Genomic DNA, 26,063 nt, shown 5'->3' with positions numbered 1-26,063 from the left:
TAGCTAGTAATAATACCTTTTATTTATGTCATTTTCTTTCACCAAAAATTGAGATTGAACCTTCACACTTAATCCTTTACCAATTAAACAAAAAGAAAAATCTTAGATAATAGAAAATCAATTAGAAGTTTCATCCATTATTTTGTTCATGACCCAAGTCATTACCATCGGTTTTATGAATTAATTCTAAATATAAAATTTTAGAATAAATCCTTAACGAAAGAATTTTGGAAAATAAAGTATGATTTTCCTTAGAAGATAAGAAGGGGGAGGGGGAGAGTTTATGAGTATGCTAGTTCTCAGCTCTATTGGGGCTCATGTTTCAACCTTCCCAAAAAAGAAGAAAAATATCAGAAAAATCGAGTCAATCTTTGTTCTCTTGGTCCCTCCTTCCATCTTTCCAAATGGAGTTTGGTACATCATCCTATTGAAGTTGAAGAAGGTGGTCATGGCATTTGGCGTGCAAGGGATTGGAATCAACTAGTGCAATTAAAGTTTTCTGGAGAGTAAAGGATAATAAGTCTTTATGGAGTAGATGGGTTCCGTTTATGCATGTGGGTACCGATGAAGATGACTCGACATGCCAATTGTCTACTAATCTGTTTCTTGGGCATTGTAGGGTGTGCTACCCAGGCCCACTCATATATCGAATCTGTGGTGGAGGGATTGAAGAGTGATGAGGTCGTAGGCATAGATTATATGGACACAAATGTGAAAAAACCCTATATTTGACAGCCCAAGTGTCACGGCCCTATTCTTTCGAAGCGGGGTCGTGCGGCGCAAGGGGGTCAAATCCACTTGCAAGCCTGTAAAATGATCGTACACCACACACACGTAGCTAGCAAACAAGTAAACGAGGCAACACGAGATAAAGCCCGAAGGCAACTTTGTTGATATAATATTGATTACACGGTGTAACGCGGTATAAAAGCAAATAGATGCGTTACAAGCAAATGATGATCCTATGACACGCGGGACTTCCACGGAGCTGGGCTTCAAGGCTTCAACAACGTGGGTGTAGGCCGGGGATTGGGATAGCACTGACACCCTTCCTACAAAGTGTATGCTAAGTCTTTACTAGGTTTCCAGAAGGAAACATCAAAAGTAGAGGCCGGTCATACTCCCTTATTACGAAAATGCCACTAAGCTAACAAGTGTGCCCTGGCACGGGGCTGACACGTACCCTAAGCTAACAGATATGCCCTGGTATGGGGGCTGACATGGCTTCATAACGAGCCTTACATACTGTTACATGAGTGCTCCCGGGTAGCTCCGGGGCGAGCTTACACCTAACTCTAGGTGACAGATGATTTGGCCGTTACACCAAGGCCTGTCGAATTTCGACGGGCCAAGGCATCAAAATTTTCATTGTTAAATTTGTTTTCCGACGGATCGAAACCATCTAATTAATGGAGGATGGTAGAAATTTGATGGCTCTACTTTTTAGAGCCATCAAATTGGGGAACATAAAAAATTTCAACAGCCATGAACTGTCAAAATTCGATTTCTAAAATTTGTGGGCTTTGACCCGTCAAATTCTCTCGTCAAAATATTCAGTTTTCACATAATGGGATAAGGTGGATCGATAAATTTGATTATATGTCTAAAGCAGAACGAAGAAGGAAAAGAAAGTCTTGGCCTCAATTGGGCCCTCCAATTGGCACAAAATCTCGGTCGACATAAAAAACGATGAGCTTGGCAATTGTGTGGATCGTTAGAAGCATTCTAAATTCTTCGTCTCAAAGAAGATGAAGATAAGGGTTTCCTTGGTTAATGGAATAGTGGATGATCCATATAAGGAAAAAAATGCTATAGAATCTTAATTGGGAGGTATTCCACATTTTTAGGGAAGGCATCCTCTACTTAGGGGAACGGATCCTCTGTAACCCCATTTTCTTGTAGCACATTATAGTTCTTCTTCTATAAAAAAAATATCACTTAAAAAAAAAATTAATAATTCAGATCTCTTGTACTCATGGTTTGGATCAGATTTGCAAAAAAAAAAAAGTTTTTTCTTTAACATGATCCATGACTTTGAATGTGGAACAATCACTTAACCTCTAATTTTCAATGGTATAATATAAGTTTGTGGTTGACATGGCTCTCTCTTAATCGTCTAGGAGTGCTACTGGAAAATGGAGCTGCAGAGGATTTGCCAGAGAGACGAACTCAACTCACTTACTTCTAGGTCAATTAAGTTTTGATTAAACTATTAGTTTGGTTTCAAAGGATTCCATAGGTGATCTAATTAGTCTACCAATCCTTAGATTTTTAAAGGGTATTTCATAAATACACCCCTGTAAAATTGGTGATATTAGGTTTCCCCCTTGCACAATGTAACATAAGGTTTACCCCCTTGACTGTAAGGCAATGTTGTTTTTTCTTAATAAATAACTGTGAAATTTTGAAGCATTTGAAATTTTGAAAAACATCAAAATTTCACCATTAAATCATCAAGAAAACGCAACGTTGACTTACAGTCAAATGGGATAAATGTGACCTTGCATTTTGCAAGAGGGTAAACCTGATATCACCAATTTTATAGGGGGTATTTCTAAAATACCCCTTTTTAAAAATGTAATAGCAGTGGGATATTCCCTTGAATTCGGTCCAACATTTTATGTATGAAATTTCTCACTCGTTAAGTGAAAAAAAATTGAAAGCACTAACAGAATGAGATCTAAAATATTAGATTTTTCCAAGTTATTGATCTCATTAAAAATAGATTTGCCTAGCCTACTAATGTTTAACACCATTTTTTAAAGGTGTCAACTAGCATAATTTGTAAAGCAAACAAGTGATGATAACATATACCTGGTTCCAATTCTTGCTATTGTGAAGTTATTGATCTCATAAAAAACATGTTTATCCAGTTGGAAGTAGAACAAATATTTAACCTATAACAAAAAATGATTCTCAAGATGAAAAGAGTTGTGCCGAAGTGACCACAAGTGTGTCTGAATCATAGATGCTTAGCATACACACTTTCTCATCAGGATGTGCGACATGAGGTACAATCTTGAGGCCACTTCAGCATTATTTAAATGAAAATAATTCGTCCATCCCACCACATTTTTTGGGATACATCTTCTATAATGATATATTAAAAAAAGTTTGACCATTAAGGGATTGCCAAGAAAAAGTAAATTTATGACAATTAATTAGGGTTGTGTTCATTGATTGTACGCACTTGGGTAAGAATTATATTGGAGCCATTTCTCAAGAACTTGAGAAAATCATGGTTGATAATGTAACTCGTAACTATAGGGTGGAGCTCTATTTTATTATTATTATTATTTTTTTTTTTTTTTGAGAGGGGGGGGGGGGGGGGGGGGGGGGATGATAATTCATCCTTTTAAGTGATGTTAACTGGTTGCTTATGGAATTAACAAGCTGTGGTGGCACTTAGAGAATTTCCTCTACGTACGCATGACACTTGGCCAATTTCTGGTCAATATAAGCCCTTCCAAATGCAGCAATGATAGGTGAGACTTAGAAGCATTTGCAAACTACCGCTTTTTAGAACATTTACCTAACAAACATTTGGAAACTACCACTCATAGAACATTCGCCTAATTTTTACGGTAAAGAAATAGCAAGAGAAAGAAAGCCCATCCAAGCACCTAACGCAAAAGAAGTAAATAAATGGTTTTTTATTGGTCCAACTGGATGCTTGTGTGTACGATTACCAGTGATACAGCTCCACATGGGTCAAGAAAGATATAAGAGTCGTGGTTACGGTGCACGCTAAAACATATATGGTCTGTACGCGGTTGATGTGATAAAGACACAGAATCATAGATCTTTTTCTTCGGGATACACAAGGAAAAAGATCTACGATTCTATGCTCTTGCCACATCAACTGTGTATGTGTCAGCAAATCATTTTATCATTAGTCAAGAATTAATACAGGCCATCAAGGAGATTACTTTTCTTTTCTCTTAATAAAAGGAAATTTAAATAAGAGGAGCTAATGGTTGTAAGATTTTAGTTTTTGTTTTTGTTTGGAAATACACTTTGTTGGACACTACAACTATACAAAAATTCACGAAGGCCCAGTGAACGCATAAATTTTCATACTTAATGGATTTACAAACCAAAAATCAGTGCCAAGCATGAGTTTAAATCTTGTTTGAGACCGAGACGACTTGTCCGATGTGTCTCGGTATCATCCACCAACGAGATGGATAAACAAGTCAAACTTATTGGACAAGATTTAAAACCACGGTCCATTTTTCTCATGATTGAACGAGATGACTCAAAACATATTGAAAAACTCATATGAGATGACTCGGTCCCGTTCATGGACAAGACAAAATGTCAAAATGAGTTTTAAAACCATGGTGCCAAGGATGATAATTATCCATCAAATTAGAGTATTTTCAGCAACGGCCACCTTGGAAGCCAAAGTTTTTACCTGAATCTCTGACTGATCCATTACAAAAATATTCAAATCTATCGACTTCCATAAATTGCGAATTAATAACATATTTTTGATGGGTAGTGGAACGGGTCAAATATTAATGGGTTAATTGGCACCACAGTTCTAGGTGACATTTATTGAATGCTAATTTAAGGTATACAAAAAATATGAAAACAGATAAATTAGAACTTCTGATCAAATTATGTAATTGGACACAATTTTAAAATCTTTATGTATCCTGAAAAATTTATCTAAATATGCAAATGTAATTAATTTTTGAAAAACTTTTATCCCATTATAAAGTCCTTAATTTATATCATCATTTTAAGTTAATTTTTTTATACAGTTAGTTTTGTTCGAATGGACTAATTTTTTTATATAACAATCTTAATGTATTATAATTGGATCCTCCCTACGACCACCACTATTGGGAAAACACCCACATATTAGGGGGTCAAAGCACGTTAGATTATCATGTGTAGCGCGGCCTAATCTTATTGGGTGGTTGTAGACATGGTTTTGGAGAGAAATTGAATGGAAGAATATGAATTGTCAAGCAGACCCCAAAATTTTGTGTGTTTAAGGGTTTTATTAACATCCTTCCACTATTAGGCTCATTAAATTTTGTAGAGGAAGAATCTGGTGATGCCTCGATAAACCCTACTCTATTGATCCGAAGTTGTTCCCCTCGTCTCTCCTATTAATACCGGTGTGATACCTGCCAATAATTCTCCGACGCTCAAATTAGAGTTGTAGAAGAATAATAATAAGAACTCTCTCTTGTCTCAGTCCATTTAAAAGATCCTCTAGCCTATGTTAATTCCTCAATTTATAGATCATTTCTTCTAATCAGGGTTTCCCTTTTCATCGGGATGTGATCTTGTATAATCCCCCAATTACAAGGATCCTAAACGGAATTGGGATATTTGAGATTGAGTTCATGATTCCTGGGAGATCTCTGGATTTAATACGCGTTACTCAATATTATGTGGATACTTAGACCAGGCTTAACCTGCCATGCAAGCCAGGTCTTTACTAATGCTACCCAACCCTACCAACTAGGTTAGACACCTTTATCTTGGTTTGTCTTGCCGTTGGGCAGAGTTGAAAATATTGGCTTATACATAGTACCAATTAATCGGCTTGGACATGTGTACAGTTAGGATATTGCACCATTATTGCCTTCTAAAACTTTTAATGGAAACTTTTTGAAGATGGAATCTTGTTTTTAATGTGAGTTGGTAGCTCATCAGTTTTTTGTTATAGTTTCTTTTTTGGTGAATTTTGGTACTCTGTTTAGGGAAGTCTTCTTGAGTTTCTTTCTTGTGATGGTTAGCATAATTTTAATGGTAACCCAAAATGGAGAAGCAATGGTAACCCAAAAAAGAATTTTAGAAACATAACCAAGCAATGACGTCCCCATGCCCTGATAAACAAAGTGTCATCAATCTCAATCCAAGCTTATAAATACTTAAAAAACTCAAAATCCCAAAATAACAAACACAACTCCAACCGCCCATACACTTGTTTCTATTCAACAAATGATGGGTAGCACAGCAAGCAGATGGAGAATCCTCAATGGTCAGGATTACTGGAAGAGCCTTTTGGACCCACTCGATATTGATCTTCGACGAAACATCCTTCATTACGGCGATATGGCTCAGTCGACCTATGATGCATTCAACACCGAGAAGGTTTCGAAATTCGCTGGAAGTAGCCGATATGGTAAAAAGGATTTCTTCTCTAAGGTTGGTCTTGCAAAGGGAAATCCTTACATATATCGTGTTACTAAGTTTATTTATTCAACATCGCAAATTCAACTCCCCGATGCATTTATTATTAAGTCATTGTCGAGGGAGGCATGGAGTAGGGAATCAAATTGGATAGGGTATGTTGCGGTTGCTACAGATGAAGGGAAGGCAGCATTGGGTAGGAGGGATATAGTGATTGCTTGGAGGGGAACAGCTGAAGCGTTGGACTGGGTTTATGATTTTGATTTCACTTTGGTTTCAGCTTCTATGATATTAGGTGGTACCAGTGATGCCAAGGTGCACCAGGGTTGGTTATCGGTCTACACGTCCAATGATCCTCAGTCACCATTTAATAAGTCTAGTGCTAGAGACCAGGTGAATTTTGATTTTACCGTTAATGGGTTGGTTTGCATTTAAAAATGTTTTAAAAAATAATTAACTGAAACACACACACACAAGGCTAGTAGTCTTCCTTTCTTCCTGGTTTGCATTGATTTTCTAGTTATTCCTAATGCTGTTCCTGTGGCACCAAAAACTTGCATAATTATATGGTGTGGATCCTCCATGAGTTAATCAAAATTAACCAAGACCAGGCTTTCCTTTTTGCCAAGTGAAATTAGGCCTATTGACCCCCATGTTTGGCCCACCCTTTGGTGGACTTACATATCAAAATCAGTTTGATTGGTGATGTCTAGCTATTTATATATCTTGGCTTTATGAACAGTCAAGTGGGTGGACTCCAAGTCCATGATGAAAAAGTATTTGGATCCAATGGTTAGAATTAAAGAATGAGACTGACTTTGGATGTGCGGCCGAGGCCGGTATTTGGATCTTCCCACGTAGGCCCACTGTTAACAAGTTCGTAAATTATATACGTCTCTTTTATTTTTTTTTACAGAAAATATAACGACAACTTTATGCGTGGGGTGGGGTGGATAAGCTGTGTTTGGATTGAGAGAAGTGGAGATAAGAGAAACTCTTAGGCTATGTTTGGATTCAGAGAAATGGAGAGAAGAGAAAATAAATGAGTTTCTCACCATTTCACTTGTTTGGATTGTTAAGTGGGGAGGCAAGGGAAAAGAATTGGAGAGAAAAAAAGTTGAGTTTTCTTTCTCTTCAAAAGTGGAGAGAAACTCTTTTAAAATATTTTATAATTTTAATTCTACCCTTAGATCTATTTAAAGATATTTTAAAATTTCAAAGTTATCCTAAGATTTCTCCTGTCAATCCAAAATATGGTGGAGAGAAATTGAGTTTCTCTTCTCTTCTCTTTAATGAGTTTTTCTTCTCTCATTCCAAACATAACAAAAGAAGGGAAGAGAAGAACGGAGAAACTCAATTTCTCTCCATGTTTGGATTGACAAGAGAGAATTTGGGATAATTTTGAAATTTTAAGATATCTCTAAGGGTAGAATTGGTATTATAAAATATTTAAAAAGGGTTTCTCTCCAATTATTTTCTCTTTTCTCTCCACTTAACAATCCAAACAAGAGAAATGGAGAGAAACTCATTTATTTTCTCTTCTCTTCTTTCCATTTCTATCAATCCCAACATGGCAGTCTACATATTTTTTGACCTAGCTATGTATCCATAAATTATACACATATTATTCACAAATCATCAAATTTTCTGAATTTTTTTCCCAATTTTTAACGATAAAGGATAAGTATACTCAATCTGTTCTCGAAATAAATCAAAATTTACAAAGCTGAATCTCTTGCTATGAGCATTTAACATTCAATTATGGAAGTTTAATTTAGAGAGTTACTATTGCCACACCAAGTTTAACTAATATCACACAAACTGTGTGCAATTCTTTACATAGGAATTAGTGTGGCATTAGTAAAAGTTGGTGTGGTAATAGCAGCTTTCTTAATTTAAACACTTTACCCTTCCTGATTAATAGAATAGTGGATTCATTATTACCCTAGCTTGTAAAGCTTGGCCCAATCTAAATTGCCTACCAACTTCGGCCGAATTGTAACGCTAAATATTCTATCTCCAGCCCATTGAGCAATATTTGTTGGGTGTGAACAAGGCTAACAAAAGAGCATTAAATTGAAATCACAGGTTCTAGCTGAGGTGAGAAGACTAGTAGAATTGTACAAGAATGAAGAAATCAGCATAACTATAACAGGCCATAGCATGGGTGCTGCTGTTGGGACACTAAACGTGGTGGACATCGTCGCCAATGGAGTGAACAAGCCCAAAAACCAACCCAAAAAGCCCTGCCTTGTAACCGGCTTCGTCTTTGCCAGTCCTCGTGTTGGAGAGGCTAACTTTGAAGTGGTCTTCTCTCGAATGGAAAATCTAAGATTACTTCGTGTGTCTAACACCTTAGACATTGTTCCAAATTATCCATTTCTGGGTTACTCAGATGTGGGTGTCGAGTTAGTTATTGACACACAAAAGTCACCATTCTTGAAGGGTCCTGGAGACATATTGAGTAGGCATAATTTGGAGATTCACCTTCATGGAGTTGCCGGAACACAAGGGACTAAAAATGGGTTTAAGTTGGAAATTAAGCGTGATATTTCCCTTGTGAACAAATCAAGTGATGCATTGAAGCAGGAATATCTTGTTCCAACGAGTTGGTGGATTGAGAAGAACAAAGGAATGGTGCGTGGAGCCGATGGGTCTTGGAAGTTGATGGATCATGAGGAAGACGATGTTTGAGTGATGTATGTAGCAGAGAATAAATTTGATGGGGAATGATGACATAAGACTTTAATTGGACGTTGGCATCCTTCACAACCATATTTCTTTCATAAGTATTTCTAAAACTACATTCCTATTTTGTACTCTACTATAAAAAAGACATGTTCTTGCAAAATTCACTATTTGTTTTTTCTTTCAAGTGAAAAAAAAAAACAATATAGAAATACATTTTACGGGATATCTGCATGAAGGTTGCTAAATGTAACACGGAAAAAATTAAATGAGAAAAAACATGAAGATCATTATGAAATGAAATCAAAATATAAAGATCTCCCTATAAAATTTTATACTGTTGCCAACTTCATAAAACTCATGAAGGCGCTTTTTTCAATCTCATGGCGGAATTCTCTCGCTGATGGGAGTTCTATTAGAATGGTAATTTATTTGGTATTGAATCAATGAATTCTTCTAATGTGGAATGGGATATTTTTGGATTTAATTCCACATGATGGTATTTCCATAGATAACTAGGATTGAAAAAAAAAAAAAACCTCTTGTGTGGAAGTGAAGCAAGGGGTGATAAGGCTTGGAAATAGGGTTGGGAGTTGAAAGAAAAATCTAACTGGACATGAATATTAATTACCCAACTCCAACAAATTTCAAATAAAAAATTAATGGCATGATTTTCTATGACAAAGTGTTAAAGCCCATGGGTTTAATTTATCCTTGAAAACTGGCTTACAAGGAGAAGGTTGCCCCCACTTTATACATTGCATAGCTCAAGAGTACCTAGGCTATGCGGGAGGGACTATGCTAACATCTCGATCTTGTTGGCGAGATCACGCGGTGCACTTCATTAATGCTTTAATTATTTTATTTTAATCATCATTTTCTACTAAACAGAGGGAAGGGGAAAAGGTCATTTTTGGTGGATCTTTCTTCCTATTTAGTCCCTTCTATTTCGAAAGTTATTTCTACAACCGTTTTTCCCTCATTTTCCTCCCTTTCTTTGGTTTATGAGATTTTGTCTATGGTTTCTTAGTGAAGGCGGTAATGCCCAATTCTTATTATGTTCACTTTTATCTAATATTAGATTATTGGATTATGTTGCATTGCAGTGAGGTGTACAACGATGTATCCAATCACATTTTGTGAAGAAAATTTAAATGATTATGTTAGGATAATTGTACATGATTATATATATATATATCTGGGTTGGGTTCAAGGGACAATAAGATTGTCAAATTTTTTTGTAAAATATGGGTAGAAGTTTCGGAATGGGCTGATTTTAGGTGAGCATGATCTCTACGGTGAGGAGATCATCCTCACGAAAAATCAGCCAATTCCGAAACTTCTAACCCCAATTTACAAGTTGAAGAATCATGGAACTTCAATTTATAATGTTAATTTGTAAATCACTTTTGCTGGTCTGCTATTCTTCAACTTGTAAACTGGGTTTAGAAGTTTCAAAATGGGTTGATTTTGCTGAGAAAAAAAGGCTTTATCGCACTAGTGGAGACTCATGGGCCCATAGACCTGGATGAGCGACTGAGCCAGAATCACCTGAGGAGGCCCATTCTTAAGTGGAAATGTTGAGTTATATAATTGACTTTTCATTATTAGGCCACATTCCTTCGTTTAAACTACTTTTCAAGTAATTTTATTCTGTTAGGAAAATTTTCCATTCGGTAATAACTTTAGTTATAAAAGTTAGAATCTCACATTTTCAATTCCACCACACTTCTAGTAATTTCCTATTTTTGGTTATTTTAGTGTTTTACTAGGATTAGAACTTTTTCCTATAAATAAGACTCCAACTGCCATGTAAAGGACATCTTTAATTCTCAAAAGAAAAAAAAAAAAAAAAATTCTTTTTGAGAGTTCTTTTTTAGTTCCTTCATTGTTTAACACTGCGTCAATATAAAGCATCTATCCTTCTCTATTTCTCTATTTAATGAAATCTCACATGAGAATAAACTATCTTAGGTTATTCATCTAATCCTAAACTTCATTAAATATATAATGTTTGTGCCTTGTATTGTATCATTATTTGATAGTATTAATGGGCAGAAGGGACTATACACCAAGTGTTATTTCATGGATCCAACTTACACCATGGTTTTAAAACTTGATTTCGTGTCAGATATCGAGTCGTCTCGGATGAGTTTTTCGATACATTTAAGACATCTCGTTCAAAAATGAGAAATGAACTTGGGGTTTTAAATCTAGTCCGAAAAATTGACTTGTCCGTCCATCTCGTCTATGCCTAATACTAAGATGACTTGGGCGATACATCTCAGTCTTGGACGAGTTTTGAAACCTTGACTTACACTGAGTTCATTTACAATTTCATAACATTTTCCCCAAGGGAAATTTCTTCTTTATATGACCTATAAATTGATAGAAAACTTGTTTATTTAAGATTCTACTTTAGTGAGATCAAGAGGCTGTAACATTGTTTTTTAAGGAAATCATCTCATCATCGTCCGTAGTAGACTAGTAGATGTAAGTAACCTTGTCGGATCATGTAAATTTCAGTGTTTCTCTTGTCCAAAATTTTCTACATAATTTCTTGGACACCTTGGTACAATGCAACTGTTCAAAATTTAAGAAACTCTGAAGATGGCCATCAATGCAAGTCAACTTGAGAAAGATACACGGACCGCTGATATCTAATTAGTGTAAAGTTCCTAAAGCCATTAGGGGTGCTACTTAATTCGGTTCAAACCGAGAACTGAACCAATCCATGAATTTTGGATTGGGTTGGTTCGGTTTTAATTACATGCGGTTTGGTTTCGGGTTAAAGAAAATCAGAACCGATAAGTTCGATTTTCGGTTCAGGGTTGATAAATAACCGAACCAAACCGAAACCGATATTATATATATATAAATATAAAATGTAATATTTTTTTAAACCCAAACCCCCTTCGTCTCTCTCGTCTCTCTCCGTGTTGCGACTGCGGCTACAACCTGCGCTGCCATCGACTACAACCGGCTGCAACCATCTCTCTCTCTCTCTTTGTTTTTGTGGCTGCGACGGTGAGACCTGCAACCTGCGGCTGCGACGGTGCAACCTACGGCTGCCACCGACTGCAACCGGCACATCTCCCTCCCTCCCTCTCTCTCTCTCTCTCTCTCTCTCTCTCTCTCTCTCTGCGACTGGGACCTGCGATTTGCAACCTGCGGCCTGCGATATACGACCTGCAATAGGTTCGAGTTTGGTTTTTATTTTTTATTTATTTTTTATGTATTCTTTAGTTGTGTTGATCTTTAGTGATTATAGGGTTTCAATCGAAGAATTGGGGATCAATTTCGTGTAGAACTCGAATGATCTCTCTCTCTCTTTCTCTTTCTCTTGACAACCCATCGAACCAAACCGAATTAAAGTCGGTTTGGGTTGATTCGGTTCTAGACCAAGTCGGTTCGGTTCTGATTTTCATATAATAGAACCGATCTTGGTCGGTTCGATTCTAATTTTGCTCTAAACCGAACCAACCCGAACCAAGTTGCACCCCTAAAACCCATGGTGCATTTCTTCCGTATCCGACTCTCTTGACCTGACATCATGTTAGGCTGTCCTGTCCGTGTGGTGAGGCAGCCTATGTAATTGTGAGAGTGTGATGAAATATAATATAATACAACCATAGTACTGCCATTCTATTTGATCTACGAAGCCAAAACTAAAATAAAGCTACCAACAAGAAGAACCTTGGCTACCAATTGCCTACTACAACTTATCCATCAAAATTTAGAAAAATGACAAATCTGAATTGTTAGTAAATGATATTTATTAATGCAAATCTCAAGTTGAACAAAGTAGCAACCTCAAAAGTAAAAATGCAAAATTGCTATGGTTTCTAATACAGGGCACCTGGAATCCTGACAGCAGTATACAATTTTTTTAATTAATTCTCTTTTGCAAATTTGATCCCCTTCTCAATAGAGGATTTGAGTTCGGGCTTCAGATTTTCGAGGCATTGTTTCTCAAAGTCAGAGAGGGGTCCTAAACCGAGAACTTCATCCACACCATTCTTTCCTAGCCTTACCTGCACACAGTTGTAAATACAAATTAGGAATGTTTACCAGACAGCTTTAAGAAGTGAATAAATAGCAAATCACTTGTATAAATGAAATCAAACTATTAAATTTCATAACAGAGAAATAAATGCTTTTCTTTCTTGAAGCCACAGATATCAAACAAGCGAAAACATCAAAGGTCAAGCTACTTTTACGGGAATCTCTTGTTCAATCACCTTTGAAGCAAAGAAAGGTAGTTCAGTGACGGTTGATTGCACAAAAGAACATTCCACAATATCTGGAACCCCATTAAGTCCCTTCAAGCAAGCATCAGCAAAAACGGCTCCTGCGTAGCTGCAGAAAATATGACAGCTTACTCTTAGACTGCGGTACGCTACTAGAATCAAGTATATGGCAACTAATTCTAACAATTTGATGAAGTAGAAAATGTGGGTCCATATATTATAACTACGCATTCAGCAGAACCCATGTAGCACATACGCATATGAAGAAGTGAAGCACTCGTATTGGATTCCAATGTTTCACTGTCTCTACTGTGATATTCACAAAGTCTACTTTTACATTTTTATTTATTTATTTATTCCTTATTGACATTTGCAATATATTTATTAGCATTTTTCATAGTTTGTAAGTTTCACCATTTCCAATTGGATTTTTTTTTAAGAAATATATAAATTGGACATATGCAATCTCTCATACCTACATATTGCAAGATATCCCAATACGAAATTGAATATATGAATTCTCTCTATTTTCTTTCCATCCATCCAAATTCTCTCTTCTCTGAAATAATATTAAATTGGAGATTCTCCACAGTAGGCCTAAAAGACGCAAGATCCTTGCAGAATCTGGAATAATATTCAACAGTCACTCCCATAATGTTTTCCTCCCCTACTAAGACGTTCTCTCCCACAGAATTCCTTGACAAATTATTTCACCTTCTAGCATTGGCTAATTTATGAAAAAATGAATTTCCCACACCTTCCTTAAGCCATCACTATCTTAACTTCTATTCCAACTTATTTCTTCTAGCCAAACTGTCTTCAAATCTTACACTTTAATTCTGATCTTCTCATGTACTCATTGGATAAATCCTTCTTCCTTTGTATCCATCTGATCTAAAAAATGTATATCTGCTTAAAGGTCATACAAAATAAATAAATAAATACTATAATCAATATTTAAATATAAAGTTGAGATTTTAAACAAGTTCTAACAATTCTTTAACGTGCAAATAGGACATTTGATATGCAAATATATAAGTAAAAAAGATATCCACAACAGAAACTCTCTTATTTCATAGATTTATGAAAGTTTTAACAGAGAATGATTTTAATTTAGAAAGTATTCTGCTTAAAAATCATAGCAAAAGATATCGACAAACAGGATTAAATCAATGAAATAAAATAAACAAACTCTTAGATCCGAACAAAAGAAAATTCAGTAAAAACAGCTAAGCAAATTTGTTCATGAGACTTGTGAACCAAAAAAGATATTAAAGAAAACTAGTTTTCAAAATTGCAATTTTTTAAATTTTATTGCAAAGGATAAATGTGTGAACTTCAATTTTACGAATTCTATTGAAATAATAAATGTTTATGCATGTGTGTGTGTGCGCGAGCACATGTGAATGTGTGTCGCATAAACATATCTTCTAAAACTAGCAAAATCAATCAAAGAAGTAGATTTTAAGAATAAATTTATAGACTTACGCCATGGACAATGTTGCAGAGCCCTTTCCAGCCTTTGCTTCCACAACTTCTGTTCCACCATCTTGCGTCCGCTTTGTAAGAGCTTTAATCTCTTCATCAGATAAATTACTGCCTTTAGGTTTGGCCTATTATTTTCAAAAAACAAGAAAACCAAAAGTTTAGAATCCACAATCGATAACCATATAAAAAGTTTTAAAAAAAAAAAAAAAAAAAAAAAAAAAAAAAAAAACAAAACAAAACAAAATACAAATTGAGATGACAGAAAATAAACATACTTGAGAAAAGAGAGGGAGAATGGTAATTCCAGCGTGACCACCAACAACAGGAACATCAACTTCTGCAAATCAAAACAAAAAAACCCATGTAATTAAAAAAAAACAATCTAAAATATCAGCATTTTTATAGTCCAACTCTAAAAATAATTTCTTGAATTAATATGAAGGAAACATACCAGAAACCGGGACTTTTGCCTTTCCTGCATAGAAAGTCCTAGCTCTAACTACATCAAGGGTAGTCACACCAAAGAGCTTCTTCTCATCATAAGTCCCCGCGTTCTTGAAAATCTCAGCTGCAATTGGAACTGTTGAATTCACAGGATTGCTTATCATGTTAACCAACGCCTGATTACATCAATTGCAAAAACACCCGAAGATCATTCAAATTAAAACCCTAACAAAATTAACATCAAAGTTAAATAGGATTGATTTTCATATTGTCCAATGAGGCATATTACATCAATTGCAGAAACACCCAAATACCATTGAAACCCTAACAAAATCAATATCAGAGCTATACTGGATTGCTTATCATATTAACCAAAAGCTGATTACATCTAATTCAAAAACAACAGAATCCCATTAAAACCCTAAAAAAATCAATATCAGACGTAAATTTGGTTGCTGATAACCAGCGCCTGATTACATCGAATTCAAAAAAAAAAAAAAAAAAAAACAGAATCCCATTAAAACCCTAACAAAAACAATATAAGAGGAAAATTGGGTGGTAAAAAAGAAGTAAGAAAGAGATTTACATTGGGGCAGTACTTGGCGATGGCGGTGCAAAGAGATTTAACGATACCAGCATTGATGTTAAAGAGATCATCACGAGTCATTCCAGGCTTTCTGGGTACACCAGCAGGGATTATAACAAGATCCGATCCCTCCAAAGCTTTCCCTAACTGATCGTCACCCATAAACCCTAAGACCTAAAAACACAAAACACACTGTCAATCAAAGAAGAAAAATTCAAAATTAAAATCAAGAAAAAGAAGGGTGAGAGAAGGGAGAGGGAGACCTGTGATCTGGTGTTGATGTGGCTGACGTCAGCGGCTACACCAGGGGTTCCAGCGATATCGTAGAGAGAGAGATTGGAGACGAGTGGGTTGAGCTTCATGAGGAGGGCTAAGGGTTGACCGATTCCGCCCGCTGCGCCCAAGACTGCAACTTTTCGGTCTGGGCTTGACACAGAAGAGAAAGATCTGCGAAGAAGATGACATGATGATGACGAAGAAGAAGTTGAGGAAGCCTTCTTTAGAGCTGATTCGATGGATCTGATCATTGAAGCCTTCATTTCTGATCTCTGTGCTCTGTGTGTGAGAGAGAGCAGAAATGAGCGATAAGCAGTAAAGTGGGGCGCAAGCAGTCGAGACTCGAGGACTGAGATTCGAGAAGGATACAAGTATCCCAACTTGTGATACTTTTAGAGAGATTCTATTGGCACACCAATTTTATTTATTACTTACCGAACACCAAACCTTTAGAAATAAATTGATTGTGTACAATAGTTTGGTATTAAGTAATAATTAGTTGTCCACATAGCTTAATACATTTCGACTCCGTTCTGTCTGATATATACAATGCAAAGATCCATTGTGTGTGTGTGTGTGTGTGTGTGTGTGGATTTTAATGCATATCAACGCCGTCCTTATTATCCATGGTTTTTAAACTCGGTATTCCATATCGTATCGTTCACTTCTGATACCGAGTTGACTCGGACGATACGTCTCGTCTCGTCGAGTTGTCTCGTTCAACCTTGAAACAATAGTTTTTAATCATTTAAAAAATATAAAAAATTCAGAATTGATTCCTATTAAAAAATGAACGTAAAAAAAAATATAAAATTAAAAAAAAATTCATAATATACATATTAAAATAAATAAATTAAATATTTACATTATTATGTTGTTTCATTTTCATTGCACAAGTGCATTAAACTTGTTTTCTAAATACAATATTTAAAGAGTATCAAACTTACCATCAAAAATATCAATAAAAACACTAATTTCAATTCGATAAAAATCGGTATTATAAAAATTGAATCAACCCTGATTGGAATTGATTTTTATTCGATCTCAATATGATCCAAATATGTTTCAATTGATTTTCATCATATTATAAGTATGATTTGACATATAAAATACAAAGAAACTTCACAATTATGTAACATAATTGACCTACTTTCTCACATTTTATCGGATAGGGACACGATTGATCCATATGCCATCCAATAGGTTATTGCATCAAATTCTTATCGGATCTAATTTTTATTGGAATCCAAATCTTTAATCTATGTATGAAGTTATCTAATAGGTACAAATTGGATTTTCGATCCATTGACACCCAAACTATTTTCAAAACCCAAATCTTCAATCGAGATATGAAATTATCGAATTTGAATGGATCGGATTTTGGACCCATTGATTGCCTTACTATTGAAGGGATCATGGTAATTTATGATCCTAAGTATTCGATTACATCAGTAATTAGCAGTTGAGAAGCATCCTATATTTGCGATTTAGGAAAATGGCCCACAATTTAACGGTGTTGATTCAATGTGCATCATTGGTCCATCACTAATTTCAAAAATATTCTGTAAAACTCGGTTAATTCGGACGAGATTTTGAAAATCTCGTCCGATACAACTCGTTTGTCTCGCGAGTTAATGTAAAATTTGTAATGTTTTTGACGAGTTTTGCGAAAATATCGTCCAAGACAACTCGCATAACTCACGATACGCGGTCGTCTCATGACTCATTGTGAGTTGGTCTCGTTAGGCTGTGATACCGAGTTAACTCGGACGATACGTCTCGGTCTCGGACGAGTTTAAAAATCATGTTATTACCATTACCATATAAGAATGTGTTTAAACATTTTGAAACAATCAAATGTATTCTTATCATTTGATCTTAAATTTATAATTTTTTTATTTATTATTACCATTATTACTTGTGTGATTTACCTTTACAAATATATTACAAAATTAGAAGAGACTTAGGTTTGATGTCTTGAAAGATTTAAATCAGCAAATTGTGATGATAAGGGTTTGTTAGTTTCTTTAAATTCATAACTCGTTGTTCATCATCAATGGTGAAAGCCTACTTCATATCAAGTATGTGCACTTAATAAAAAAGTACACTTCCCAACTGTTTTATTTGTTTTGGAATGCGTTTAAATAGAGCTTCACGTTTTTCTTTCTCAATAACCCTCACCTTAACAAAAATTTTAAAGTTTCAAAAATACTCATTCTTACTTCTTCTACTAATAGGTGTGAATGGGTACCTATTTAACTAAAATTGAATCACACTTGGAATTGGAATAGAAATTGAAATTGGAACAAGAAAACTTCAATTTTAAATCATTTTTTATATCCTCAATTAGAATTAGGTCTAAAAGGAGAATCAGAGTTGATTTGGTTCTATTATATAGGTATTTATGATTATTGATAACCAATATCTACAATGTTGACAGATTCCTAGAGTTCTTGGCGAATTTGGTTTTAATTCCAAATCTTATAATCAAAACCGAACCGTTGATACCTCTCCCTATCCTCAATCATCACCTAATTCCTTTAGCCTAATATTAGATATTATTATTTATTTTTTAATGAATCCAGGGTAATCCTAAGTTGAGTGACAAGAGTCTCCTATTAAGAGTCACAACCCAATATGCCATGAAGTACATCCAATACATCCTAAAGCTTAGTAAAAAGGGATGATTGCACCAACAAAATTAGGGTATAAAATGGGTTGAATTTTGATTCAAATTTGAGTGATCCAAAATCCAAATTTATCGGAGACTAGATACGAATAAACAATGGATTGAATATGATTTGATGACCTGAGTTGGATCCAGGTTGAATACAGATCCATCCCTGTCATATCCATCTAGATTCAAATGAAATATTGCTTTGAAAATTATATTTTTAGGTTTTTTTAAAATATCCTTTTCTACTACTTTAATACAACATGAATTCTTCTAAAATAAAAAGATTATAAAGTTAAAATAGAATATTATAGAAATTAGCAAAAACAATATAGTAGAAAAAATGTTGAACGGTCCAGAGTTATCCAACTCAACTGGAATCTAATCAAGCAATTAAGGTCGGGTTGGATCCAGATTAAGTAAAAGCAAAATGATTCAGATATGATTTTATCTAACAGGATTCGAGTCAAATTTGGATCCAAATTAAAAATAAAATAAAATATCAGATCTGAATAAGAATGACTATGGAGAAAAACCCATACCCAAGGATTGTTGGTGGCATACACGCCTTTTAAGCAAGTAAAATGTGCATATTAAAGATTACATCCATAAATCGTCATCATCATAATCATCTACATCAAAGCCTTGTGCCAAAGAGTTGGGGTCCATCTAAATGATTCAGATTTCATTCAAGAAACTCAGAGCCAAGTCGGAGGGACAAAAAAATATTTATACAACAAAAAAAATTAGTAATTATAAACAGTGAACATTTTCTTATTTCAATATTTGTGATCAAAACATGAGTGTAACAGCAACACTTGAAAATCTGAACTATCATAATTTTTTTTGGATGAATGTAGGTTGAATTAAAGAGATAGAGCAAAGGAAAATATAGAGATAAAAAATGCAAGACAACTTAGGCGGACTCTTTACAACCCCGATTCTAATCTATTAATTACATCTTCAAAGAAGACATCCTTAAACTCTTCAAAAACTTGACATAAAAAGAAAAAAAAACAAGCAACCCATGATCGATATGATTGAATTCCTACTTCAAGTGCTTCTCTCTATTGAAAGCCCAGTTGTTTCTTTCCTTCCACATCCCCCAACACACAGCAAGACGGAGAGGGGGTGTTCAATACTTGTAAATATTTTCTTTCCATTGGCCACGTTCTACGCAACCTTTAAAAAGAAGAGAGAGAGAGAGAGACTTAAGAAATCACCAACAAAGACTGGAAAGAGCAATAAAGTGGTACTAAATATCATGGGAAAGTGAAGCAAAAAATCAACAAAAATCATACCCCAAACTCGAAAGGAGGAAACCAAAGGGCCATAAGACAAGCTAATTGAGAATCTCCCATCTTGCTTTACTACCCAAACCTGGTGATTTTTCTCCGTGGATACCGGGGACAGGGCACGGAAGAGAGCAGATCTGTGAGGGAAATGGATCTGCTATCATTCACATTTCATTAATTCGTTCAAAATGAGTTTTATTTTTTCCTTCTTCGCGGATGATCCAAGGTAAGAATTGTTTTCCAATATTTTTTTTTTTATTATCATTCATAAACCATACATGCCAAAATTCCAAGTGGCCCCTAACAACATTTCGTATGGCATGAACATGACTTAACCATTAGAAACAACAATGAGAGAAACACTAGAATATAATTTTGACTTGTCCAGATATCCCAAAACACATGCTATTTCCACCTCACACAACCCAAAGACAGAGATAAGAGCTATTTAATAGCAGATTCAACCTCAACAGTTATAAAAAGATATCATGGGCTGGTATTCTAACACTCGCCCAACACTTATTTACTAGTAGTTTGATGGCTCCTGACATAGATGTATAACGACTTTGCGAGAGCCAATACAGGAAAATGATTAATATTTAATCAACAGTTCAAGATAATACATGTCTGTGGTTTCAGACAAAAACTCATCATCATCAAATATTAATTTCAACAATGTGGGATCTTCATATCTGCTCTTAATAACTTGATACAAGTTTATTTTATCTTCAACTTGCTCTTTCAGAACCTGAAATCTGCAAGTTCCTTCTACTAGTGCTATCGTCTTTGTTGCAAATGAACAGAAAGGGATTCTACATTTATTAAATTATGTCTGCTTGAGGTCATATATTTCAATTGAATGGCCCTTTATAAGGTGATTGTGACACCTACAGCATACACCAATAATGTAGTCTTCAATTTTCAACATATCAAACCCCTTTTACAGTTTGTTGGTTGAAATATTTGCTATGCAACTTTGTGCTTATGGGAGTGCAGCTCAACCGTCCCATAAAAAAAAAAAAACACTTAAAAAAGAGAGATTTCTTGAACCAAAAAAATAAAATAATAATAACTACACGAGCTATCATCAAATATTTGACAATTATAGCACAACCAGATAAACGGAGAAAAAAACATATACTGAACCAAATAAATGATGAATTGTTGAATAAAACAGAAGTTAATTATGTGCAAAATTATAATCCAACCTAATTTGAATGCATTCAAGTCATAGGTGAATGCCCACCATCCAAAGCAGTGGAACTTTCACTGTCAGAATCTATACAATATACACATGAAAATAGAATTAGTAAATTGACGTTCAACAAAATCAAATATTACAATAGCATCAGTATTTATTCAAATATCTCAAACGTATAACCATTATAAATATGTCTAGCGGCACTACTATTAGAAATTCACAATAATTGTACCACTTGATGAGGTTCCAGAATCACTGCTAGAGCAGCTAGAACTACTTGATCTACTCGCATTATACCCTTGTTTTTCTACTTGAACAGGTGATGAAGAACGCTCATTCTTCTCCTCTGCATCAAACACCATAGATTTCAGTGCATCTTGGTGTACGAGATAATTCTCTCTATCATATGCAAGTAAAAAGATAAACTTAAAATTTAAACAAACCTCCTATTTGCATAAGGTTTACCTGTTTTAGCTTCCTTTGCCGTTGCTACCATGGTTGAGGCTGGGTTCTGCAAAGATTAAATGAACAAATCAAGAATTAACAACCAACCTTAAATATGTGGAAGACGGGAAGAATACATATATGATTTAGGGACTCACCATTTCTGCTTCAATAACTTCAGCTTTTCTCTTGTACTTGCTTAAACTCTTTGTGTAATTGGTTACGAACCCATCAAGTTCCCAAAGAGTTTCCAAATCAACACAATCCATGTCCAATTCAATCTCATCATCATTTCGAAATAGAGTTGAATTTCTCTTCTTAATAATCTGAACTATGTTTTCGATCTTTTCTGAAGGCAAATTCTGCAGGTTTACGATGAGTCTCTGCCTTTCCTCATCCGTCATGTTCCGTTGCTTCTCCAAAGATGGGTTCCTACCCAATCTTGATTCAACGTCGGCCTCTATAACTGCCCAATTATCTTCAAATATTTTCCAAAGCTGATAAGCCATTGTATGAACAGGATTTCCTCTTGGATTGTATGTCATTGCATTACGGAACGTTAATCTCACATCCTCTGCAAATTCCCTCAAAGATTTGTACCAATTCTTATTCAGTCTGGATTTGATTGTGCCAAGGTCCATTGGGTGCTTAATAATCAAATAATAATCATGAAGGCCAAATGCCTTAACGTCCACCGGTGTATTAAAGATCCACCCATCCTTGTGTTTCATCAATTTCGCGAGCAATGCACCACAACTCTTGAAAACCATACTCGAATTCTTATCCGTCCCAAACCCATGTTTCTCAATCTTACCATCATTAAAATTTGAATTCTTGTTTCCCTCCAAAAGTGGGAATTTCTTGTTTCCAAGAATGAAGTCCGAATTTTGATGGTAGTCATTGCCCTTGGGTGTCCTCTTCTCTTCCTCAACAATTTTGCCAACCCCACCGTGCAACATTGGCGTCGGCTCACAATGCCCCACAGATTCAAGCTGATTCACCAACTTGCGAACTTGATCGAGTTCGTTAACAAGCTTCGACCGAAGCTCTCGAATTTGTTGCTTCGATCTCACTGAAAGTTTAATAGTTGCAAGGTTATCTAACCTCGGAACCGAACTGTTGAAGTTTGGAACTGTGAGACAATTGAGGCTCGAGGAATCCACCGAGGCCGCATCGAAACCAGCCGATAGTTGTTGTTGAGAGGAGTTGTTCTCGTTTTCAAGGGCTAAGGTTTGACGGGAGAGAGATTCAGCAATGTTCTTAGGATTAGGACCCTTGTGAGTCTTTTTTCTCTTGTAAACCTTGCCCTCTGTCCCTCTTTGATTTCCTCGAGATTCATCAATGCCTCCACCGATCAATGGCCCTGAAGCCATATATATATGCACGTAAAGAAAGCCCTAAATCGATCTGTTTAGAGGAAAAAAAACAAAACAGGATTTTTGCAAGGAAAGAGACTGGTTTTGTTTTGGATAAATTAGGCGTTCAGAGTGCAATCCAAGAAGAAACAGAATGGTTTGGATTTGATATTTGGAAAGATTTATGCAGATAAACCCTAAGATTTTGCAGTAAAAAATAGTAGAATTTTCGGAGAGAAATACAAAATTAGGGCTAAAAGTCTCCGTGTCATGCTGTTATTCTGTTTTGCTTAAGAAGCGTGTTCGATGATGAGACGTTTCGGTTTGCGAACTATTACGTACGTAGGAGTGTATGATAACTCGGTTTTCTGGATCGATCAGGCAAACGAGTCTTAGCAAGACTCGACAATACCCAAATCCTTCCAAACTACTTTCGACTCTCAGCTGTCGACACCAATTGAAAAAATAACTCTGAAACGACTATCCCCCCTTTAAAAATTTGAAGAAGCCTTCTTCCTCGCTTTGAGCCCACGTTCGTCAAATAATTGATGACACACGTCTTGACCTTGGTCTTCTCCTATATACTAATGAAAAATGACTTAATAACCCTTAACTTTTCTTCCAAAAACAGTCATCTTCGCTTGCTTGGATGAGACGATGTTGATCCTAATGATAAGGGTATTTGAGGTTATGTTCCACTATCTAAGGTCATTTGTCATTACAAAATCCAATTCCGAAAGTGTGTGTTTATTGCATTTTAATGCTTGTCCTTCGGGCACATGTTAACAAGACCCTTTTTCCTTTCACCTGGTAATGAAACTTGTTCTTAGGAGTATACAAGAGTAGTAGGAAGATGTTTAATGTGTGTATATGTTAAAATGCAATAAATACACTTTGAAAATTGGAATCTTATGATATTTTGGTACAAATTTTTTTTTTAAGGTCATTTATCATTATAAAATCCAATTCCCAAAGTGTGTTTATTCACTTTAATGTGTGCCCTTAGGGCACATGTTAACGAGACCCTTTCTCCTTTAATGAAACTTGTACCTAGGATTATACAAAAGTAGCAGGAAGATGTTTATCTTTGGTCCAAAAGTATAAAAGTTCGATATGAGGATCCTTGACACCTAAATTTTTATCAACTTGATTACATCTAACTAACCAAAGATGAATTGCAAAATGCCAAATTAGATGAATCAGGAGGCAAAAGACAATTGAATATTTTTATGCTCAAACATTTCATAAAATCGAGGGAATGACGTTCCTAATACAATTAATAGTATCTAAAGGCTGACCAAACCCATTGTAATGCCCCTACTTAATAGTTGCTTGGGTGGTGATTAAGAAATTGAGAATTCCATTCTTCTTAATCATAGGATATGAGATTAATCACATTTAGAGCAAGGCATTGCTCGATTAAAAGATTTAAGTTCAACTAGCTTGGTACTTACAGCCCATCTTGGCATAAATTGCAAATACAACTATATAATACAACACAACTAAGTTGTTATAATTTTGTATTTTTTGAGTTGGGGATAAATGTTTCCTCAACTATAGTTTTGTAATTGGACAAATGTCACATGGACCTACAACACACTTTTTTGTCTTTCTTCTCCACTCTTTTTAGCTTTATTAAATCTCAATTTTAATTAACTCATTTTATTCTTTTTTTATTTTTACTTCTTAACCTCAAGTTTTTTTTTAAATAACAACGGTACGACCCATTTTTGTGAAGACAAATCCAACTAGGATTAACGCCCCATCACTTATAGTTTTGTGAGATAAACCTCTTATCAAACTAAAATTTTTAGGAACCCATTTTATTTTCTTTATTATTTATCTCTTCTAATTTTATTATATTTTTTCTTGTACCCCTTTAATCCATTTTATTATTTTCATCTTTTATCATTTTAATCTTAATTTTTTTACCCTCTAACTTTAACTTTTTTAGCTTTTACCTCCTTTAACTCGACTTTAGGGTTCACAATGTTACATTTTAAGGGGTGAGGGGGGTGATAAATTTCACTTCAAGCTATAATTTTGTAGGACTCACTTTATTTATTTTATTTTTCATTCCGTCTAACTTTACTATATTTTCTCTTTTACCCATTTTAATCTACTTTATTGTTTTTCATCTTTTACCTCTTTAACCTCAAATTTTTTTAATAATATCATTCCAAATTTATTTTTTCACTTTTACCCCCCTTAACTCTCCTATCAAGTTATAATTTTGTGAGATTCACTTTATTTCTTTTATTCTTCATTCTATCTAATTTTACTATATTTTTTCTTTTACCTCTTTTAATCTCTTTTTATTATTTTTCATCTTTTGCCTCTTTAACCTCAAAATTCTTTAATAATATCCTTCCAACTTTATTTTTTCAATTTTACTCCTTAACCCTCTCATCATTTTATAGTTTTGTGGGACCTACTTTATTACTTTACACTTCACCCCTTATAATTTTTTGATATTTCATTTTTTACCTCTTTAACTTATTTTTTTTATTTTTCTTCTTTTACCCCTTTAACTTTAAATTTTTTCAATAATACCCCTTCCTACTTTATTTTTTACGTTTTTACTCTCTTAACCCAAGAAATGATGTTTGTGTTATAGGCATGGGCAAACTCTAGTAATAAAATATAAAGAGAATCAAGCTCTCTTAGATCACATCTCTCTCTCTCTCCAAATCTTAATATTAAGAGATACCACTTGTCCCTTATAAAAGGTAGTTAGGAGCATTCTTTCTTAGAGAAGTCCTCAAAATAAATATCCCACCAACCCCACATTCAATGGTCTGCGACTCTCACAAATCGTACTCAAGTAGCATAATTAACTGTGACATGTACGTCTCCCAATGTCACTCAAGTAATTCTCAGTTACCCATTTGTCTAACTCATCATCCAGTTGATAATATATCTAAATCAATTAGGTAGCAACAACTCTCTTGAAAAATTGTCAATAAAAACTCCTTTCAAAGATGAGAATGGGGGTTCACCAGGGGCGGAGTCAGGATTTAACTCATGTGGGGGCCATGTAAGAGTGGAAGTTTTTTTGTGAGGGCAACGAAGATTGTAATTTTTTTTTTTGTGTGGGGGCAACATAACAATGGAAACTGTTTTGTGGGGGCAACTAAGAGTGTAAAACAAATTGGGAGAGCAACAGTTCATTACTCCAAAGAAGGTTTGAAAATTCTTATCGGGGC

General features: G+C 35.0%; 3 protein-coding genes across 6 annotated transcripts; 1 reads left to right on the top strand and 2 right to left on the bottom strand.

Moving 5' to 3' along the window:
• The first annotated feature begins 5,935 nt into the window (after positions 1-5,935).
• On the top strand, positions 5,936-9,074 carry DSEL (alpha/beta-Hydrolases superfamily protein). Its single transcript, XM_086458892.1, has 2 exons — positions 5,936-6,549; positions 8,245-9,074. The coding sequence occupies exons 1-2, from the start codon at positions 5,965-5,967 to the stop codon at positions 8,848-8,850; spliced, it is 1,191 nt and encodes a 396-aa protein (XP_086315018.1). The 5' UTR covers positions 5,936-5,964; the 3' UTR covers positions 8,851-9,074.
• A 3,528-nt stretch (positions 9,075-12,602) lies between these two features.
• LOC147390490 (malate dehydrogenase, mitochondrial-like) lies at positions 12,603-16,262 on the bottom strand. Its single transcript, XM_086459984.1, has 7 exons — positions 15,876-16,262; positions 15,613-15,786; positions 15,034-15,202; positions 14,858-14,919; positions 14,583-14,707; positions 13,086-13,203; positions 12,603-12,878 (listed from the first exon to the last, which is right to left on the bottom strand). Exons 1-7 carry the CDS (start codon positions 16,149-16,151, stop codon positions 12,738-12,740), a joined length of 1,065 nt encoding a protein of 354 aa, XP_086316110.1. The 5' UTR covers positions 16,152-16,262; the 3' UTR covers positions 12,603-12,737.
• Positions 16,263-19,228: 2,966 nt separating this feature from the next.
• LOC147390489 (transcription factor GTE4-like) lies at positions 19,229-23,303 on the bottom strand. 4 transcript variants are annotated; one of them, XR_015182943.1, is made up of 6 exons: positions 21,661-23,303; positions 21,524-21,569; positions 21,291-21,404; positions 21,066-21,136; positions 19,864-19,994; positions 19,229-19,744 (listed from the first exon to the last, which is right to left on the bottom strand). XR_015182943.1 is itself a non-coding variant. In XM_086458925.1 (5 exons), exons 1-4 carry the CDS (start codon positions 22,873-22,875, stop codon positions 21,081-21,083), a joined length of 1,431 nt encoding a protein of 476 aa, XP_086315051.1. In that variant the 5' UTR covers positions 22,876-23,303; the 3' UTR covers positions 19,776-19,994; positions 21,066-21,080. The 4 variants fall into 4 exon arrangements, 2 of the variants coding, with proteins under 2 accessions (XP_086315051.1, XP_086315050.1); XR_015182942.1 differs by having other exon boundaries at positions 21,356-21,404; XM_086458925.1 differs by lacking the exon at positions 19,229-19,744 and having other exon boundaries at positions 19,776-19,994.
• Positions 23,304-26,063: the final 2,760 nt, after the last annotated feature.

Source organism: Akebia trifoliata, chromosome 11, assembly GCF_017979445.1.
Source record: "Akebia trifoliata isolate Shusen 1 chromosome 11, ASM1797944v1, whole genome shotgun sequence".
NCBI classification, from domain to species: Eukaryota; Viridiplantae; Streptophyta; class Magnoliopsida; order Ranunculales; family Lardizabalaceae; genus Akebia; species Akebia trifoliata.
Note: the sequence above shows the minus strand (reverse complement) of the source record. Positions and strands in the feature narration are given on the sequence as shown.

What these genes read in the sequence shown, in the direction of transcription:
- DSEL (XM_086458892.1), top strand. Translation starts at nt 5,965, where the DNA reads ATGATGGGTAGCACAGCAAGCAGATGGAGAATCCTCAATGGTCAGGAT. An exon ending in AGTCTAGTGCTAGAGACCAG is followed by an intron (nt 6,550 to 8,244) that starts GTGAATTTTGAT and finishes TTGAAATCACAG; the next exon opens with GTTCTAGCTGAGGTGAGAAG.
- LOC147390490 (XM_086459984.1), bottom strand. Translation starts at nt 16,151, where the DNA reads ATGAAGGCTTCAATGATCAGATCCATCGAATCAGCTCTAAAGAAGGCT. An exon ending in TCGCCAAGTACTGCCCCAAT is followed by an intron (nt 15,203 to 15,612) that starts GTAAATCTCTTT and finishes TGATGTAATCAG; the next exon opens with GCGTTGGTTAACATGATAAG. An exon ending in TCTGCAACATTGTCCATGGC is followed by an intron (nt 13,204 to 14,582) that starts GTAAGTCTATAA and finishes TATTTTCTGCAG; the next exon opens with CTACGCAGGAGCCGTTTTTG.
- LOC147390489 (XM_086458925.1), bottom strand. Translation starts at nt 22,875, where the DNA reads ATGGCTTCAGGGCCATTGATCGGTGGAGGCATTGATGAATCTCGAGGA. An exon ending in GGCAAAGGAAGCTAAAACAG is followed by an intron (nt 21,405 to 21,523) that starts GTAAACCTTATG and finishes TGTTTGATGCAG; the next exon opens with AGGAGAAGAATGAGCGTTCT. An exon ending in TTCTGGAACCTCATCAAGTG is followed by an intron (nt 21,137 to 21,290) that starts GTACAATTATTG and finishes TATATTGTATAG; the next exon opens with ATTCTGACAGTGAAAGTTCC.